The sequence below is a fragment of the Cynoglossus semilaevis genome, chromosome 17, assembly GCF_000523025.1.
Source record: "Cynoglossus semilaevis isolate Cse_v1.0 chromosome 17, Cse_v1.0, whole genome shotgun sequence".
NCBI lineage: Eukaryota > Metazoa > Chordata > Actinopteri > Pleuronectiformes > Cynoglossidae > Cynoglossus > Cynoglossus semilaevis.
Window position 1 is genome coordinate 8040217 of NC_024323.1, and position 19684 is coordinate 8059900.

The 19684-nt window shown below is 40.2% G+C and overlaps 2 protein-coding genes across 7 annotated transcripts in view; one reads left to right on the top strand and one right to left on the bottom strand.

Moving 5' to 3' along the window:
• The window catches only part of LOC103393018 (cytohesin-3), a 29407-nt gene extending 16302 nt beyond the window's left edge, over positions 1 to 13105 (top strand). For 4 of the 5 annotated variants that reach the window (XM_025064561.1, XM_025064560.1, XM_025064559.1 and 1 more), the window contains 12 exons: positions 183 to 265; positions 1029 to 1093; positions 1922 to 1988; positions 2100 to 2218; positions 2524 to 2604; positions 3664 to 3776; positions 4747 to 4895; positions 5187 to 5298; positions 8152 to 8228; positions 8695 to 8766; positions 8910 to 9064; positions 10708 to 13105. In XM_025064561.1, the coding sequence (XP_024920329.1) occupies positions 183 to 265; positions 1029 to 1093; positions 1922 to 1988; positions 2100 to 2218; positions 2524 to 2604; positions 3664 to 3776; positions 4747 to 4895; positions 5187 to 5298; positions 8152 to 8228; positions 8695 to 8766; positions 8910 to 9064; positions 10708 to 10831 (1217 nt within the window). In that variant the 3' untranslated portion in view covers positions 10832 to 13105. The remainder of the gene's footprint in view (positions 1 to 182; positions 266 to 1028; positions 1094 to 1921; positions 1989 to 2099; positions 2219 to 2523; positions 2605 to 3663; positions 3777 to 4746; positions 4896 to 5186; positions 5299 to 8151; positions 8229 to 8694; positions 8767 to 8909; positions 9065 to 10707) is intronic. The other variant, XM_008329816.3, reaches the window with a different exon arrangement.
• Positions 11479 to 19660, bottom strand: cacng5b (calcium channel, voltage-dependent, gamma subunit 5b). 2 transcript variants are annotated; one of them, XM_008329815.3, is made up of 5 exons: positions 17700 to 19660; positions 16481 to 16567; positions 15067 to 15207; positions 14844 to 14989; positions 11479 to 14226 (listed from the first exon to the last, which is right to left on the bottom strand). In XM_008329815.3, the coding sequence occupies exons 1-5, from the start codon at positions 17995 to 17997 to the stop codon at positions 13966 to 13968; spliced, it is 933 nt and encodes a 310-aa protein (XP_008328037.2). In that variant the 5' UTR covers positions 17998 to 19660; the 3' UTR covers positions 11479 to 13965. The 2 variants fall into 2 exon arrangements, with proteins under 2 accessions (XP_008328037.2, XP_024920330.1); XM_025064562.1 differs by having other exon boundaries at positions 16481 to 16609.
• Between the last annotated feature and the right edge of the window lie 24 nt (positions 19661 to 19684).

The window sequence follows — 19684 nt, forward strand, 5'->3', positions numbered from 1 at the left end:
AATTGAAGTCAAGATTAATCGACCGTCATTGAAAAGGAATGCACTCTTACATTTAATCTCTGTGACGATGATGAACAGATCGGGAAGTAAAAGGTTTTAATTCATTCTCGCAGCCCTGCCCGTCGTCCTCTCCCTCTCTCTCACAAACTCTTCCTTTTTTTTCCTGGTTCTGTACTTCCCAGTGCCTGAAGACCTGTCGTTGGAGGAGAGAGATGAGCTGTCGAACATACGGCGAAGGAAAAAGGAGCTCCTGGATGATATTGAAGTAAGAAATACAGTGTAAATATTGGTGATGTTAATGTTAATTTTTCTTCTGAGAAAATCAATTGTAAATCAATAAAAAATGTATTTGTCATATTGAACAGGGTTTCCCTATGGGATCTTTTGAATGATTAATACTACAGTGGAACAATTCAGTAAATGTGTTTGTATTTAAGTAAAAATGTATCATATTAAATCTGAAAGATAATCAGTTGTTAGAGAAATATTAACTATACACACACACACACACACACATATATATACATATACTGTATATACACAGTTTTTTCATGCCAAGAGAGATTTTTAAAGATAAAGATGGTGAGTGTTTACAGGGTTAGGTTTCTCTCAACGCACCTTGGACAAAGTGATCTTTTATAAAAAAAGAAAAAAAAACAACACTTTTTTTACTTTATATAAGGCAAGTCTTTGTAAGAAAACCTTTTCTTTAAAAAAAGGCCTCATTTTAATGAAATAATAACAACAGTTCATTCAGTTTCAGGTGAGTCATCTCTTATAAAAAGCCTCATTAAATTTATATCATATTCCATTCCTGGCCCTGGAAATGGAAAGTAAACCAATTCGATCTAAACTCTGCACAGTAGACTTTTAAATGTTATGCAACGGTGGCGTTGGGTCATTGTTTTTTTTTCTTTCTTTTTTTGTTCCAGCTGCAGCTGAATGCCCTGCTGTGTGTTCTTATTAGCTGTAATGAAACACTAATCACTGAACAGAGAATAAGAGACTTTAAATGTTTGTTTCCGCAGCGGCTGAAGTTTGAGATCGCAGAGGTGATGACTGAGATCGAGCAGCTGACCTGTGTGGGGGAGAGGTGGGTGTGGAATAAAATTCACTGTCAAACCGTGTCCAGTGTGTCCCAAAAGTATTGAGCAGATCTCTCCATTTTTTTCAAATTGAGGAATTTAATTCATTTGCTCTTCAAATTACACTGTTGATTTTTGTTTTTGTTAATATTAAAATATATAATTTCACGTTAGTTTTTTTCATACCGACAGCCGCTAGAGGGCACTGGTGCAACTCATACTCAGGAGTGACTTATATATGTTTTTTTCTTCTTCGTTATGCATTTTTTTGCTAGTGCGACTTACTTATAGTCAGGAAAATACGGTATTAGTTCTCAAGACCAGTTCAAATTACTGGCCAACCACCTGACATTGTATGGCTTTTATACTGTATTCCCTTCACAGCTATGAGTGTATCTGTTGTAAACCTCACACCTGTCAAATGTTGATCTTTTTTGTTTGAGGAAAGAAGTAGGACAGTGGGACAGTACCTTAACCAAATATTAGTCAACAGTGTTTGTTGGACTGGATTGTTGGACTGAGTCCAGGTCAGAATTTAGTTTGGAAAATTAGGATTAAAATTAGAGTCAGATTAGAGTGAGAATACGCATTTATGTTTGTTTATTAAGACAAAAAAATAGTTTGTGGATCGTTGCGGAGCTTGTTTCCTGCTCCCTGTTGTTTCAGTCTAATCTCTCTGTACATTCACCACTGAGCAGAAAACAAACACCCCCGTGTCACGTTTTGAATTAGGCCGTCACACAGTGACCTACTGAACAAACATGGCAGCCTGGGGAAAAGACCACACCCTTAACCGTCACATGATGGATGTTCCTGTTGGGTTTTTTTAATTGCAGCAAAGCCTCACAAAGAAACAAACAAGTCGCCATGGGAAGAAAGAAATTCAACATGGACCCCAAAAAGGTCAGAACACGATCTGAACTGATTTACTCCACCACTGTGCAAAGATTTAATGGTCGACTTGTGACCTGATCGGCCCACATCAGTTCATATATGCTCTCTCTGATTAAACAGGGGATCCAGTTTCTTCTGGAGAACGATCTTCTCCAGAACACCCCAGAAGACATTGCACAGTTCCTCTACAAAGGAGAGGGGCTCAACAAAACGGTCATCGGGGACTACTTGGGGGAACGGTGAGCTCTCTGGTTTTCCCTCTGTTTTCTACCAAACAGCCTGAGTTAACTGTTAGTCTGGATTCATAAAGAAGAGCAGCAACGAGAGAACTAACTGGGTGAACATGTGGTTCTTATCAAAGCACAGTCAATGGAATGGTCTGTCCAAACGTCAGGGATCTCCAGCTGTCTGTGTCATCACACAGCAGGAGCTGTCAGGCTGCAGGCGCCCAGTTTCCAACTTCACCCTGAAGTTTAATATTCCCATAGAACTAGAAATACAGAGTCTGTTTCCGTAGGTAAATATGTCCTGTTGTCTCCTACAGCGACGACTTCAACATCAAGGTTCTTCAGGCTTTTGTGGAGCTCCACGAGTTTGCAGACCTCAATCTTGTGCAAGCTTTAAGGTGAGTGAAAAGACTGAAGAGAGACGCAAGTCTGTGACATTTGTTCTCAAGGTGTTTTACGTTACCACCACCAAAACTCTGTGAAGCACTAACTGTGAGCCTTTGGAAAATTACCTTGACTTCTGGAACTGTGCGTAACAGATAATTACCTTGACTTCTGGAACTGTGCGTTCCAAGTTATCCAAACAACAACAACACAGTTATCCTGGATTTTCCTGGAATGCAGACTGGACTCTTATACGTGAGATCTTAAACTGTTGGATGAACTGAATCAGCCTTGATCTGGAGAGTGAAGAGAGAGAATAATAACCTAGAAAATCTGTTCAGTTTTCATTTATGAATGATATTTGATGGACTTTGGTCCATAAATCCATTTATCCCCATTAAAATAAAAACCTTGATTGTATACAGTCCATGGATGAAAGGTCAGCTCTGCTGCTAAATGTGCTCAAAGGTTTGAATTACAAGCTTTGTTTTCGACAGCTTTTATTCCACTTAGTTTCCCTTTTAAAAGCTGCTAAGGTTACAATTAAACCAGTAATTTGCATTTTTTTTTCACTTGATTACAGCATATAATTTGTGGCTAAAAAGTTGTTTGTTCCTTTAAATGTAAAGTTTCATTTGTAAAGGTTGTCAGAATATGGCTCAGCCGCTGCCTTTTTACTTTTAAAAACTGTAAATACATTGTTCTCACAGTTTCTGAAATGTTTTCCACGTCTAAAGGTTGCTGACACCACTCTAACGATTGACGGATTATAGAAGAGTCAGTGAAAAATCTTCTTCTTGTTGATCAATCTGCACGTTATCTCAGCTGATTGATCCATTTCCTGTTCACGATAGGGGGAAAAAAAACACCAACAGCTGCTTCTCAGTGTCATTACTTCAAAGTATTTGTGTTTTTTAAACCAAGACGCAGGCAGCAGAATTAATTTATTCTACAGGCTCTCACAGTTACTGCATTGTGCGTTTGTTATTTACAGTGAACATCCATGTACTGTATGTGCGTCGATATTTACACTGCGTGTCAGTAAATGATTGTCCTTCCTGATGCTGTCGCAGGCAGTTTCTGTGGAGCTTCAGACTCCCGGGTGAAGCCCAGAAGATTGATCGTATGATGGAGGCGTTCGCCTCCAGGTACTGCCAATGCAATCCTGGCGTCTTCCAGTCCACAGGTACTGTGCAAACACACACACACACACACACACACACAGAAGCAGCTTTGAGAGTCAGACTGAGTCCAAAACAGATTATGCTGGCTGGCCAGACCAACCCAGACCCAGATCAATGCCTCTGACTGTCTGTCTTTCCTCATAAGACAGATGAACTTGTTAAAGAAAAAAAACCCAACCTTGTAGCCAATGATTTAGAAGAAATATACTCCGCTATAAAGTCAGAGAAATTGTTTTATTTCCTTTACTTGGCCAACGGCCCACTTCCCTCAGAACCTGGTAGCTGGGCCAATAATCACACTGTAATCAGCATTCATGTCTCCAGCCGCGATAATGATATCGATCGGTGGTCAATAGAGGTCATTAGTGCAGTCTCGGCCCACAGCTCTGCTGCTTCTGTGTTAGCCGAGTGGACGGTTGACAGCCAGGGCCATGAATATTGATGTGGTGCAGTGGAGACACACCCAGACGTCAGGTACCGGTCATCTCTCACATGTGTAACACTGACGCTCATACATCACAGCACAGAGGCCGATGACAGCAGCAGTTAGTGAGTGGATGGACGAGGGGGAGGACGTTCCCCAGGAGGACACGTGTGTGTGGTCAATCACACTTTTTCATTTGTAGAGTATCTGTGTAACTGTAACTTTCACATTTAATTATTTATATTTTAAATATTCATTGATTTTACGGCTGCACACTTTTTTTTTTTAGATTTTTTTAATTGGTGAATTAATTGATCATCAATCTGATCTGTGTTTATTGCAAGAGACCAGACAACAAAGATCACAAAACAGAAATATCTGCTTTTAAAATAATCTTCTTAAATCTTGAACAAATTTTAAACCATAAAGAAATTTAAAAAAAAAAAGTACATTCCATGGTCCTATATTCCAAGCAGTGGAAAAAAATGATAGGTGGACAAACATTCTTTCTGGTTTTCCACTCACCCTGTGTATAATTTCTCCCACAGACACCTGCTACGTCTTGTCATTTGCCATCATCATGCTGAACACCAGTCTACACAATCCCAATGTCAGGGACAAGCCCCCCGTGGAGCGTTTCATCTCCATGAACAGAGGCATCAATGAGGGGGGGGACCTCCCAGAGGAGCTACTCAGGGTGAGCGCCGTGAAGCCATTTGTTGATTAGCTCTGACTAATGCGTGCGCTGTAGCACAACATTAGCAGATTATGTTAGTAAAACACGTGTCAAATCAGTTTGGATTCAGTTTTAAACAGTAGGAAGAGGACAGGAAGTAGTTTGTCACTATTGGGTGTGAAACACACAACATGGTTAATAAATCATGATTAGTTAGTATGATCTGTCTACTTTAGTAGAACCTGTCAGTGTTGTGTTGCATTCACTGTTCGTGCAAAGGAACGGCCAATAAGATTTTTTTTTACTCTATAGAATCTGTACGACAGCATCAAGAGTGAACCCTTCAAGATCCCAGAGGATGATGGGAATGACCTGACGCACACGTTCTTCAACCCAGATAGAGAAGGCTGGCTGCTGAAATTAGGTTAGTGTGTGTGCGTGCGTGCGTGTACATTCCCATGGTAAAAAGAAGCCGTACATCCTGCACTCATTTGTCTTTATTTGGTTAAACTCGCAATTTTGTCTTTACAACAGTGGTCTGTTTTTCTCAGTGGCACGAGAACTTTAATTGCAGAACTCAGGCTGAGGCCAGCGCTCACACAGGGTTCTGCTCTGGATCCAATAGTGTTAAGAATCTTAAATTGGATTTATGTTTTGTTTTGTACTGTCACGAATGCACCTTTAATTGACACGGTGTAATCAGCCTGTAGACTTTAAATTCATTACGAGGTTATTATCTACAGCAGTGTCTTTACTCTTCTTCCTGTTATTCACAGAAAAAGTAAAAAAAAAACATTGATTAAATCAAACAAAACAACAGGTTATTGTTCAAGGTTATTGTTATATGTTCAAGGTCACATTGATTGATATTATCTGATTAGTTGATAAGTGAAAAAAATAGAAAGATATTTGTGAGTTAATTGAGGGCAAAAAAACATAGAAAAAAGTGACCAAAAGGGTCCAGAATAAGTGTGATGTTAACCACATTTTCTAAATCTCACAAACATAAAACATGTGATTTTATGTGACATTTTTCTACCTCACTTTTTTTTTTTAGCTAATAGTTCTCACACTTTTGTTATTATCAACGGGATAATAACATCGGATTTATTTGGTTTGCATTGTTTGCACATCTGCTCCCAGACGTGGGTGTAAAACTCAACTGTGTGGTGTAATTAAACATTTATTGTGTAACTTGTGTGTGTGTGTGTGTGTGTGTGTGTGTGTGTGTGTGTGTGTGTGTGAGGTCATTCAGTTCAGTTTCTGGTCCTGTTTCTCCTCATGTTTCTGTTTGTCAACACATGTTTTTGATTTGCACAACTTCACAGTTCACACCACGTACCACACACTGTCTTCACCTGACACTCTGCAGTTAGACCTTTGAGTTTGCTGCTATAAAGTTTTTCCCTGTGACAGGTAATAATTGTTTTTGTAATATGAACATTATCTAAGCAAATCGTCCATGAAAACTAACATAAGCTGAACAGCTAGCTTAAGGATAACAATTATAAACCCAGAAAAAAATGAAAACAATGCTGTAAATAATGTAAAGTTGTTTATTAATTCATTTATTAGTCTTCTACTAAATATTTATTTTAAGGAAAAGAAAGGGGCGCTCCTGGTTTTCAACAGACTATAAGCTAAGCTAAATGAGAGCTAACATGATAATTATAAAATGTTCCTACAAGCCTTGTGAAATGATGTAAAAATGCCCTTGGTAAACAGTAAAACTGCCTCTTAAAAAGCTAATACCTCTGCTGGTAAAAACAAAGTAAATGTTTAGTTTGATGCGTTCAGTGTGTAGTCAACAGGAGACAAATTATTTTTAGTGCTACATTAAGTACAAACACACAGATACCTGGCTTTGACCTGTGAATTATTCCCCTGCCACGTCATTATGTAGTGAGTGTGAATGAAAATAGCTCCATTGTGGCTCCCAGACTTTACATGATCACATTTTAGTCCAGGTCCCACAGCAGTTATCACTGTGGTATTTTTAATGTTACTCTCTAAAAATAAACGCCAGAGGATGTCGAGGAATGAATGCATTTTAAGGACATCTCTCCCTGTGTTGTGTCTAAATGTAGCCACGCTAGCCTAATGGCTAAATATAAGGAAACCCCGGAAATCTTCTAATTATGTCGTTGTCCAACGTGGGTCGAGTGGCGCCACGAAAAGAGGAAGGAAAAGCTTCAGTGAAATGCATTTCGACCTGGAGTGATGCTCATAAAAGAGAGGAACTAAACAAGGAATGTTAGGTCAAAACAAGACGTCGCGACACACACACACACACAGATTCTTTTAAGATGTCCGTGCAGGCTCTGTGTTTTGATATATTGTTTTTCAGGACCTTTGTCCACAGTTGTCCTTTCATGCACGTGTCTCCCACCGGGGGGGGGGAGGGGAGGAGGCTTGATTCTACATCAGACCAACACATGGCATGTTTGCACTCACTTTGTTTGTACTTTTGTGGACAGTTTGTGCGAGTGAAAGCGTGAGGTGATGACCTTTCTTTAGGGTTTGTTGTGTGTGGGATATCTCTGCACACACACCGGTGCCTGTGTTTCTTCACTGGTGCTCTCGGTGCCATCTTTGGTTCATATCAAGAACTGTTTGCGCTCCACTTCTGAGAGTCTAACAGAGTGAACTGTTATACCTTAAAAAAGAACAGGCACAGTCACAGTTAACCGAGGTCACTGTTGACAGATATAATGAGCACATCTGTTTTACAACATCTTTTCTTAGTCTCGTTGTTCTTTTACACATTAAAAGTTTGGGTTTATGACATTAGTAAAAAAAAAAAAAAAGATTTTTCAAAATGTCAATTTTTTTTGAAAAAATCTAACTTAGTTTTTGAGAAAATAATAAAAAATATTGTAAAGCAAAAACCTACAAATTCTTACACATTTATATAGCTGTTCAAATTATTTTGTATTCCCAGCAAAAGTATTTTTTACTTCATCAAATGTATTTGTTGATTCAGTGCATGTTTTATGATCTAATCATTTGCCTCATAGGCACAAATGTAGACATATATAGATATTCTGAACAAAAAAAGAGTTCCTAGCTTTGAAACTAGTGGCTATGTTGAGTAATAGTTTAAGTTAAAGGTTAATTGTTTAAACCTAAATATAATTACGCCTGATTCTTCCATGTATGACTAAAACCATTAAAGTGCAGTACCTTTGATGACAAATCTTTGCTTTAGTCTCTAGTAGTATTTTATGGTCAATTGTGTATAATTATTATTACTATTTCTGTTTTGTTTTTTTGACAGGGGGTCGAGTAAAAACCTGGAAGAGGAGGTGGTTCATTCTGACCGACAACTGTCTCTACTACTTTGAATACACAACAGTAAGTCACCCAGGGAAGGTCTGTTGATTTGTTCTGGTTAGTCTGGAACTATTTTTATCAGTGCGTGCTCCTCGATTTTATCAGCTGTTCTTCTGTGTCCCTGTGAGCCGCTGCATCAGCACTGTCCTCTCCCCTGATGTTATCCTGGAGGACACTGTTATTATTTCCTGTGTTCTGCTCTGACTGTACTGTTCAGGAGGATGAAAAGAAAGGAGGAACAACCATGATATAAATGATAGTAGGGTATGACGGGGGGGGGGGGGGGGGGGGGCGTTAACCCCTTGTCTTTTTGTGCGTACGACCTCTTTATTCGTCTTGACACTTTTTCTCCGCCTCGGCTTCTCCTTTGATGCCGTCTTCTTTATTGTTTGTGAGTGTTATAACTTCTCAGTCATGTCAGTCAGTCATGTCGCCTTAGCTGTGCTAAACTGGTGTTTTTCCTCTTCTCCTGTTTACTCCCCTCCAGGACAAGGAGCCCCGAGGGATCATTCCTCTGGAGAATCTCAGCATCAGGGAGGTGGAGGAGCCCAGGAAACCTGTGAGTGTTGCCTCATTAGAGACCTCTGCCTCACATCACTTCACTTTTCTCTCTCTTTCACTCAGTGTCTACACTTTCTGAAGTCAAAGTTAATGTACGTGCTGCCCCCATCATTCACGTCCTCTTCTCCTCCCTGTCTGCAGAACTGTTTTGAGCTGTACAACCCCAACCATAAAGGCCAGGTGATTAAAGCCTGCAAGACGGAGGCCGACGGACGAGTTGTCGAGGGAAACCACGTGGTCTACAGGATATCAGCTCCTACACCAGAGGAGAAAGAAGAGTGGATTAAATCCATTAAGTAAGTCTCCACAAAAAAACATCACTTTTTGTCTGTGGCGTATGCTAAGATAGCCAATACTGCTAGCATACCCATCAGTTACTGCTGCAGTTTTGTAGTTAAGAGATTTTTATAAAAATGTATTTCCCATTTACTTACTGAGCCAAACAGAAAGATTAGTTTCTTCCTAGGGAAAATACATCATTTTTTCCCCGTTTCTTTGACTGAAGCTCATGCATGGGCATTTACACACTGTACGTATGTCAACTTTAGTGATTTAACCTTTAAATGATCGTCACCTTGAACAAACCACCAGATACCGTTGAAACACAGTACCGTAAGTAAAATAGGTCATTTAAACAACTTCACTTTATAACAGCCATAATGGAATATAAATTCCAGCGAGCTGCTCCTTCATTAGTGTTAAGTGTAACGTCAGTGACCTACATGTGTGTGTGTGTGTGTGTTCAGCTGCAGTAAAGATGGTACAATGTCATCAAAGTTTTAGCTCAGCAGAACAGCGCACACGTATAAACCGTATATGAATACCCCCCCACCCTCACCCCCGACCCTACCCTCCTCCTTCTCTGCGTACACACTATACTGTACTCACTGGGGAAATGATGTGGGATTAGTCACTGCCTACAGCACCACAGGACTGAGCCTGTAAAACCCCAGAAAAAGTATCCAGGAGAGGAGGCTGCGTTTGTAGGCACTGGAGGACATTTACTGGAAGACTGGAGGTCGAGTGGAATGAAAGGCTTTTTATGGAAATTCAATGCAAAAAAACAGTACATTCGTACATTCGTACACACACACATATATTCTGTATATATGTGTATATATATGCATATATGTATATGTATATTTATATATATGTATATATTTATATATACGTATCTATATATATACAGTATATATGTATATGTATATGTATATATGTGTACATATTTCCTTCCTTTTTCCTCAAATTGAACTAAACTGAACTGTTTTATTTGAGGAAATTCGGGATAAATAAGTTACTAATAGTTAAAAAATTACTAATACTAAGTAAGTTATAATTTAGTCAAAAACTTGGCTACGTCAACAGTAATAATCAGGAATGGTAATGGTTTTAAGTAGTGATGTTTATATAATACGACGATGAACCATGTGTAAGAAACCAATGGCCATCGTCAACATATGAATTCTTTACCTTGAGCGTTGTTGTTCTGCAGTAAAGAGAATCAGAGATTTCCACAGTGGGGGGTTTTGAGCCTCTTCCTCTTTTTAATGCTAACAGGATTTAGCAGCCGTGAAACTGAGCTCCTTCATGGAGCTCCGATGGCTTCATGACTGAATCACTCACCCACTGTTGTAGGAGAATCTATAGGCGTCAATAATCTTGGCCACCATTTTTTGTTTTTCTATAGAACCCAGAATAGAACATTGTGGAGGTTTCTTTAGCATCAAACTGTGTTTGGCTCAATGGTAAAGGAGATCATGATGGAGTTGTTCCATCAAACCAGGGTTTACATTGGTGGGTGGGGGGTCGAGGGCGATGTTTCTCCTCAAAAACCATGGAAACCAAACTGGGTCATTGCACCAACTTTTTTTTTCTCTTCCTTTTTTGATCTAGTTAGGGCAGGGCTTTGCATAACTGTGTCCACATTTCCATTTCAAAGCTGCTGGAGACTCTCCTCTGACATTATTTATTCCATGCCCTTTGATTGGCTTCTTCTCCAGGGCCAGCATCAGCAGAGACCCCTTCTACGACATGCTGGCCACCAGGAAGAGACGCATTGCTAACAAGAAGTGAAGTGAAGAAGGAGAAGGAGCAGCATCATCTAACCCACCTCCAGCTCCTCGTCGATTCCTCCACAATCATGAACACTGACGCTCCTGCACAGCTGACTGACCACAGATGTTACTTTGAACCTGGAGCGTTTTTTTTATTATTGAATACAAACCAAGTTTACTTTTTTTTCCTGAATTGTTCACAAGTCTGTGCACTGGGAGGGAATTGGACATCAGGCAGCACTGAGGTGATGGAAAAACTCCTCAGTTAAGGACTTATGAGGAGCAGCAAATGAAATTCAATCAGTTTTCTCTCCTCCATCTCATACGTACACACTCCCCTACCTCCCCCTCATGGTCATTACATGTTTCTAGGTCTCTCTAAAGTACATCTGCCATCTTTAGGAGGCATGTGTGTGCATGTTAGGTATTAGGGGGAAATGAACAGAGGAACACTGACCACTCTGGATGGATGTGGAAAGTACGTCTTTTCAGTACAACCTCACTTGATCATCTCACTCCGGTGCTGAATTCTTCTCTCCATGAAGCTCTGCTCACAATAACCTCAGAAAACAGTACTGAAACACTTTTAGGTTCCTCCTGACGCGTGGACGGTCTCCACTCAGCTGGCCTGATTTCATTTGTTTGTTTCAAACAGAGATTTTTCACAGTGTACATACTTTATTTTTTATCTTTGCTTTTGTGACTTAAAGGTCAACGTTTGAAGTTGTAATCGTCAAGGGTTGATTGAATTTGATGACATAGAAAAATGATCTTTTCCTTTCCTTGTGTTATATATGCAGTTTGGTAGCTGGTCTGTACCAGCCTGTACAGGAAGTGTCTTTTGTTCTGCTTCAACGGAAACTTTTTTTTAAACTAAAATGAAGGAATCAGGACGGATGTGTTGAGTATAAATTGCATAAGTCTTAGGCATGTACACATATAATAATAAGTCTATGTGAATATTCCACCTAAGGAAAATGGAAAACATTTTCAAACCCACTTCAAAACTCTAGTTGCTGGAAATTAGTGTTGAGTCCTGATGACAAAAAGTTGATATTTTGGTTTGAATGCCAAGCTGTATGTCAGCAGTAAATCAAAGTCAGGGCTCTGTCATGGTTGGGGGCTACATTTCAACCAGTGCTGACGGGGACCTTGTGCAGCTGAACCTGCCATTCTGTCCTGAAGGATTTCTAGTCCATTCAACTGAAGTGTTTTTATTTTTACAGGTGACGACAATAGAATGGCGTCAGACTTAATGCACGACTGTTTACATCGTTCATTATGTCATGTTGTAAATGATGTTGAATGATTTATGGTGAAGGTTGAGTCACAGTGAGATCATACACAACAGTGTATGATGTCATGCTAACCCTTTGGTAGTGACTGTACTTGACTGCATCAAAGGTTCCCTCTCATTCCCATCATCACATTATATTAAAGAGGTGGTTATAGAATGTAGGCAGGTTACATTCTATGACATCACACCATATTTTAATGACATCAAACCGAAGGAGGTTCGATGTCATTAAAATATAAACTCACGGCCTTCACTTGATGAAGTCTTAGACTCCGTTTTATTCCCTGCAGGTTACCAGTCTAATTAAGCTTTTCCATCTGTGGCCCGTGTGAGTGAAGGTCCACGTGTTGTCAGTTGCCTGTTTGCATTTGGTTTGTAATTACACCCCCCGACCCCTCCAACCCCCCCAAAGATTCTACCTATACTTGCCTGCGTTTGTGTAATCTCTACATAGCAATTAACCTTTAATTTGTATTTATTTCTGACCTTGTGAGATGTTTTCCGTGCTCCCTGTAAATGTTAGACTCATGTAGCGTTGGATTAACTTATATATGTACAGTATATATATATATATAAATATATATATATACACACACAGATGTACAGATGTTTCTGCTCTGTTTGTCATATGCACTCCCCGTACCTAATTATTTGGCCGGGCTGAGGTTCAGAGAAGGTTTCGCCTTAAATGAATTTATATCTCGACAGTACATTTGATGATACTGTTAAAAAGCCATGAAAACCATGGGTGAAAAAGATGCTTTTATTTATTATATCATGATTTAGATTTGAGTGAGGATGATGTTCAAATTGAAGGATAATTATTGTAATAGTAGTTTTCTATGTGATTGTACAATAAAATAAAAGCCTCCAGGGCAGATGATTATCTTCTAATGCCCCGCGTGGGCAGATAGTTATGTTATAACTTTTATATTCTCTGTTAAATCTATTGGTTGCGCTGTACAATAAATGTTAATCTGCATTAAGAGGACAGAACATGTGTGGTGTGTTTACAAGTACATTACGGTATAATGAATATATATATATATATATACATACATATATACATACATACAGTACATATGATGATTTATACCGTAAAGATGTAAAATAACCTTAATGAGTCACAAATCAAAAAAATATAACGACAGGTAAGGGAAGGGCGCCATCTACTGGCACGTAAATGACTTACATGAATTTAACTTATGTTTTTTAATTCTGTGACTGAAACTTTAAATTAATTACAGTAATCAAGATCATTATCTCTAAAAAAAAAACAAAAAAACAAAACAAACTCTCTCTGTTGTCACGTCTGAGTTTATTAAAAATGTGTTTAATCCACCAATATCATCTTGAATAAAAGGAAATAAACATGATCATTTCTAAACATCATTCTTGTGTCATTAGACCTCTACCTAGTTCAGATATTGTTTTCCAACTAGATCACACAACAATGTTGTAACTACTTTTTACTTTTATCCACATAAAGAAACATATATTGTATGAGGCACTGAAATGTGAAACTGATATTTACATACTTTACTGGATTCACTTGTGAATGCTGATCAGTTTTATTTTCATTAAGTTTTTTTATGTGTGAGGAAACTTCACAGATTTTTTTTTTCTTTCCTCACTGACATGTTTAAAGATTTTCCTCCATTCAGATAAAAATGCACCATTTTCTAAAAACTAAACTGTGTTGCAGACCTTACTTTTCCAGTATTTCTAAGTATCCGTGTTTCCAGTGATTCTGCAGTTCTTCAGTGAAAACCCTGTTTTTTTCCCAGTCTTTCTGACTGTTAGGGTGAGGGTGAACCAGGGCTGTAGTGTTGTGACAGCTGAAACCTCAGCAGGGTGACGAGGACACCTGATCGTAGTCGGGACATTTGAGGAGGGCAGGATAGCTGCTGCTCATCTGCAGAGAAGCCTCACTGGAGATGTCTGAGGGGCTGCGTCCACGAGACCAGGCGTCAGGGTGGAGGAACTGGCCCGAGTGGTCGGAGCAGTTGCTGAGACGTGGGTGGTAGAAACTGGGATGGTTGGGTTGGTACATCTCCTCGGCTGAGTAACGTTTCATGAACAGGTAGACGGACATGACACCTGCACTCTGCCGTGAAGAAGGAGACAGGAGGTGAGGTTTATCTCTACTGTGGTACCTCCAGAGGTCAGCATGGAGCAGAGATGATTTGACCTGACACCTCCTCCTATCTGGTGATGTATCTCCACCAGGGTTCAACACAGATATCTCCATCAGTAGATATCCAAACCACCTTCACCTCAACTCTCTGAATATACAGTATCTTTTTCTGATGCTGTTTTGTGTTCAACCTTAAGCAATAACAAAACTAAACAAAATTATTGCTGAAAGGTTTTATTTTTCTTGTGTACTCAAAGATGGGTTCTGCCTTCACTCTTTTGAAAAGGAAGTTTAAGTTGTCTTGATTTTCCGTCAGACTACCACAAGGGGGCAGCACTTTACCAATAGTGTGCCTAAATATAATTTTGTCAACAAAATTGAGTTAATCATTTGTGTGACATAAACGAATGATCAAGGTTTGATATTTAGAAAAAAAAGTAAAAAAAAAAACTAAAAAGAAATGTTTTTAGATTTACGTGTTTAACATATGTATTAACATATATTTATATTAATTATAAAATTTGATGATTATGTGTATGCCTACAAACAACAAAGGTAATCTTTTGCCAAGGAGATTTTTTTTTTACCTCGGTGAGCAGGAAGGAGAACGCAGCAAAGGCGAAGGACCAGCCGTATTTATAGGTGAAGTAGGCTTCACTGCTTTTGGTCCTGTTCAACATCTCATCATTGATGCTGGATATGTAGAGGACCAGGCCCACCACCAGGGCCAGACCTGAGGGAACACGTGAACCAGAGGAGGTCACAGGAGAAACACGTGAGGAAATTAGAGTCGGAGATTGAGCTTTGTACCTGAGAGGATGAAGAAGATTCCCGACACGAAGGCCAGGATGGTGCGATGAGGCCGAACATGTCCGATGTTGCTGAGAACAAAACCGATGAACATGAAGAAGAGGCTGACCAGAGGAAAGGGCGTGGCTGAACGGATCATCTCTGAGGAGAGGAAGAAGTAAAACAGATGTACAGTTCACTGTCATGAAGGGAAAGAAACATCGGAGCAGCAGCGTCACTTCCTCTTCACAGGCAACCGGCACTGAACTAAAAACCTGTGAAAACCAAACGTTTACATCATGTAGTACCATGCAGTACTACTAACACTTCTAAAACACACATAGCTACAAACTTTTGGAGACCTGACTGTGGCCGGCCTTTTTCAGGGGTTTCCTTTTCTTGTGGCCACTTTAACCACAGGTGAGCTACTTATACAGGAATCTGAAGTCTAGAATTCCAAACATTGAATTGGTGGTAAACTTGAATGTTCCTTTGAACAGGATGTGACACAGCCTTCAGTTTTTTTTTTAAAATTAAACACAAAATAATCAGGTCCAGAAACTAATGGAAAAGTAACTAGAATATTGATCACATCACCCTCCCAGTGTTTCTCTGTGATCAGCCTGACGTCTTTCACCTGTTCTCTTTCTCCTGTGTTTTCCCTCCACACTGATTACCTGATGGGCTCCACCTGTGCTCCGCCCTCTCCTGGTGTATAAATACAGCCACTCTCACACTTACCTCTGTTTGGGTTGCTGGGGTGGGGTGGATTTTGTTTTGTTTCTTTTCTTTTCTTTACATGTGCAAATGTGTGTCTTGGTTTTCTGTGTGTCGGTTGAATTCCACTAAGTTCAGTTCAGCTCCTTATCAGCCTTTGTTTTGTTTTGTGTTTTTTTTTTTTGTTGTTAACCTCAGTTATGATTTGCTGAGTTAATGACAGACTCTTCCTCCTGTTCTTTCCCTGCTGCACAATGACAATGACGACAGTGTATTCACACATATATGTCCACATTCTCTCATTGTTTTCCACCTCAGTCTTGAGACTTTACACCAGAGTTCAGAGTCCTTACACCCTCTACGATTTGCCCTGCATTTGTGTTACACTAAACCAGTGTATTAATGACAGTGTCATTATACTAGAGTGGAAAACAACCTGGGCAATTGTGCCTGAATGTAAAGCAGTCGTGTTTATTAAAACTTTAAAACTGATTACTTCCAATCCTGCACTGAAGCAGTCGAGGTCAATCGTTCTTTAGAAGGTGATAAATATTCCTGAGAGTCAGAGTCGAGGTGCGACGACAACGATGACTCAGACGTTAACGTCTGGCACGAAAAATGACAAGAGTGAAGATAAGAATACCTCAGCTGTGAATGTGAACAATCTCACAGGATGTTTTCAGCTTCTAGAGGTGGGATCTCTGAGGTCATTACTCACTGAGCAGGTTGACTGTGGACTCTGACGTCAGCTGGACACTGATGGGCATGACGTACTCGATGGTGAAGCATCGCCCAGACTCTTCACCTGAGGAGAGGAGAGTGATGGAGAAATGTGTCAACACTGACTCTTCACAGACATTAGCTTATAATTAACTATCACTAGCTTGGTGACATTCCGAGATTATTTGTGTCCTACTATTTCGGTGTTATTACGATGTCAATGTCGCACTCTTCTACAGCTTACAGAGTCCTGGACGTAGGGTCGGTGGGACTAGCTGAGGGAGTCACAGTCAATTCCCTCTTTAAATCAAGACCTACACCCTGGAAAATTCACCTGTCCATCACAGGACGTACTCACACTCATACCTTACCAAGTGGCCAAGCTGTGGCACAGTGACATTGAACTGACATAAAGACTGGAAGGTTTGACCTCTAAGATACACACAAAGACCCTACACTTTACACTGTGGTTTTTGTTAGCCCAGGGGTTTACAACCTGTGGCTCTTGGGCCACATGCGGCTCCTTCAATGGACTCAATTTAGCCTGGCTCTGCTTAAGAACGGGTCCACTCATACCAAGGCTGTTGTACTGTTCTCAAGTTCATTTGTCCACCAAAGTCCAATTCTGTGACTGGTGGGAGTGCAACTTCCCTGCTCCAGCGCAGTTGAAAGAGAGGCCGAAGCACGAAACACTTGGCCACAAACGCGTACAAGTTGGTCAAGTACGTCTCCTGTTGCCTGGTGCAGTCAATAAATCAAGACTTTGGTGAGGGTGACTACTGTGGAAATAGTTAACGGAGCAGTCTGAGGGTGACTACTGTGGAAATAGTTAATGGAGCAGTCGTTGCAGGGTTGTTGTCAGATTAGCTCTCGATTGCGTTGCTTTACTCTTAACTCAAGTCCAGGTTTGCATTTTTTACGTAGTGTGCTAACTTGTGACCCTAATCTTGAGCTCAAAACAACCAATAAATCTTGAACCTCAAAATATCAAAATGTCCACACCAAGTCAGGGTGTCCTCAAAAGAAACTTGTCCCCACAAGTACAGCTAAACCAAGATAACACACACACGTGCTATCAGACAGATGTTGTCAAAGTCACGTGTCATATCTGTTGACGCACTGATGACATGTTAGTGCAACAGCATCGTTAATGCTGCTGCCACACTGATGCTCGGATTGATTCATTAAATTCTAGAATGTTCAGTGCTGTTACTGACCAACGAGGAAGCAGACCCTCCAGAGGCCCGAGTGCAGGGAGGTCTTCACGTCTGTGCTCTGGTTCATCGGCGTGATGACGCCTTCCTCCAGGTACAACCAGTAGTCGGTGCTGACGGCCACGCCCAGTAAACCCAGGCTGCTGATCGCAAAGACGCTGCTGAGAAGAGTCAGAGCTTTCCTGCTGCACGCACTCATTATCACAGAGGACGTGAAAGGTTCCAGCAATCTGGGGTCAGAATACCAGAAACAATAATGTAATATGATCCGTGTCCAAACCCTGGCCCTGGGGCCAAACATGGTACATGGGCAGGTCTTTTGTGGCCCCACCTATTAAGGTGTCTAAGCTATTTGCTAACTTTAGCCACCTTCTTGTCATTATGGATGGTATTCACTGTGCGATTTAAGCTGTTCCAGACGGAACATGACCATCGTAGGAGAATCGTGGATATATCTTTGGTTGTGGCTCAAAAACGGTGTTCTTTTGTCGCACTGTGTGACAGGTTCAAGGATGGTTGTTGTCAACATCTTGTGACCAAAGATAGCCCGAGACAAAATTCTAATGGTTTCCGAAATTTAGGTGACCTACCTCTACTAATTGGCCAATAGAAAAGCAGCATGAAATGACGCAATAGACACCTCAACACCGGTGCTAACCCCAAACAGATGTATGGTTTTTCAGTACAACGTCAAACTTGACGTTGTTCCAATGTGACTTATAATAACTCCAGATTTTGAGCAAATTGTTTCGCAAATGTCTTGCCTAAAATTGGTTTACTGATTTCAATGGCGTTACCAAAGAAAGTGTTTTTTTTTTGCAGTTCATTTTTTATACCACTTCTATTGTATTTATGGTTAATTTCAATCACTGCTGAGAAAATACCGAGGCAACTGCAGTGTGTTCTCACTTACACTGTTTCTAATCAGTATTCATTCATTCAAATTGCTATGAGGAAAAAACTCATAGGGACGTGCACTTATCCAAACCTCAGTGTTCAAGTGTTTTACGCAATCACCTCACAATGCAGTCACATGGCCTTAAAGAGGTGTGTGTGTGTGTGTGTGTGTGCAGATGTGCTGTTGGTAAAGGGAAGTCTTGACAAATACTGAGTGAGTAATTAATCAAAATGAATGGTGTCCATGCCATTTCACTCACTTCACGCTGCTGCCTGTCTGTTTGACAAACTTATTTGTGAAATCGCTCCAGAATGTACTGAGAATCTAAACACTGGTGATGTTAGAAACACACGCCTGGGATCTTGTCATTCTCCAGTCATTAATTCAACATGAAAAGGTTGCAGCCCGAGGTGCGCGTCAGTCGGAGTGTGGATTTGGCCACAACACATCACTGTCAGTGACAGGCTGATGATTTAGATCTGCAGGATATATGTGAGTGATCTATACGATCTGACAGAGGAAAGATTCACCCAGAGGACACACTGGCTCCGTGGCAGTTGACAATCGGATCGGTTTGCAGGAGCTACGTGCTATCTCATTAACCAGGCTGCTGCTGCGGCTGCTGCGGCTGCTGCGGCTGCTGCGGCTGCTGCTAGTTACTTTGAGTCGAGCTTGACAATTAAGGAATTTAAACTTTTTTAGTTCTGCTATTGACGTCCCACTAATAATGTCAGTTTGTACATGGCTGACAAACGATATCAAAACATCACCCTTCTCATAAGTTGACGGCTTAGAACATTGTCTTTGTCAAAACAAACTCACATGGCTTTTAAATATGTATTTATTTGTTATTGCAAAAAATGCTTCAGATTTGAATCACAACAAAACAGGTTTACTACAGAAAGTCATCTGAAAGCTAATTTTAATAAAACTGAAATTGACAGTAATGTTTTGTTTCCATATAATCCTGGAAATATCAGAAAAAAACGTCCAGATTAGTGAAGCGCTGTGGACCGTGTCTCAATCCCAGTCATTCAAGTCATTTAATAGTCGCAAACAAATAGAGAAAGCCATATCTAATGAAACAAGA

What these genes read in the sequence shown, in the direction of transcription:
- cacng5b (XM_025064562.1), bottom strand. Translation starts at nt 17,997, where the DNA reads ATGTTTGGCCCCAGGGCCAGGGTTTGGACACGGATCATATTACATTAT. An exon ending in GAGGGTCTGCTTCCTCGTTG is followed by an intron (nt 16,610 to 17,699) that starts GTCAGTAACAGC and finishes ATGTCTGTGAAG; the next exon opens with AGTCAGTGTTGACACATTTC. An exon ending in AATCTTCTTCATCCTCTCAG is followed by an intron (nt 14,990 to 15,066) that starts GTACAAAGCTCA and finishes GTGTTCCCTCAG; the next exon opens with GTCTGGCCCTGGTGGTGGGC.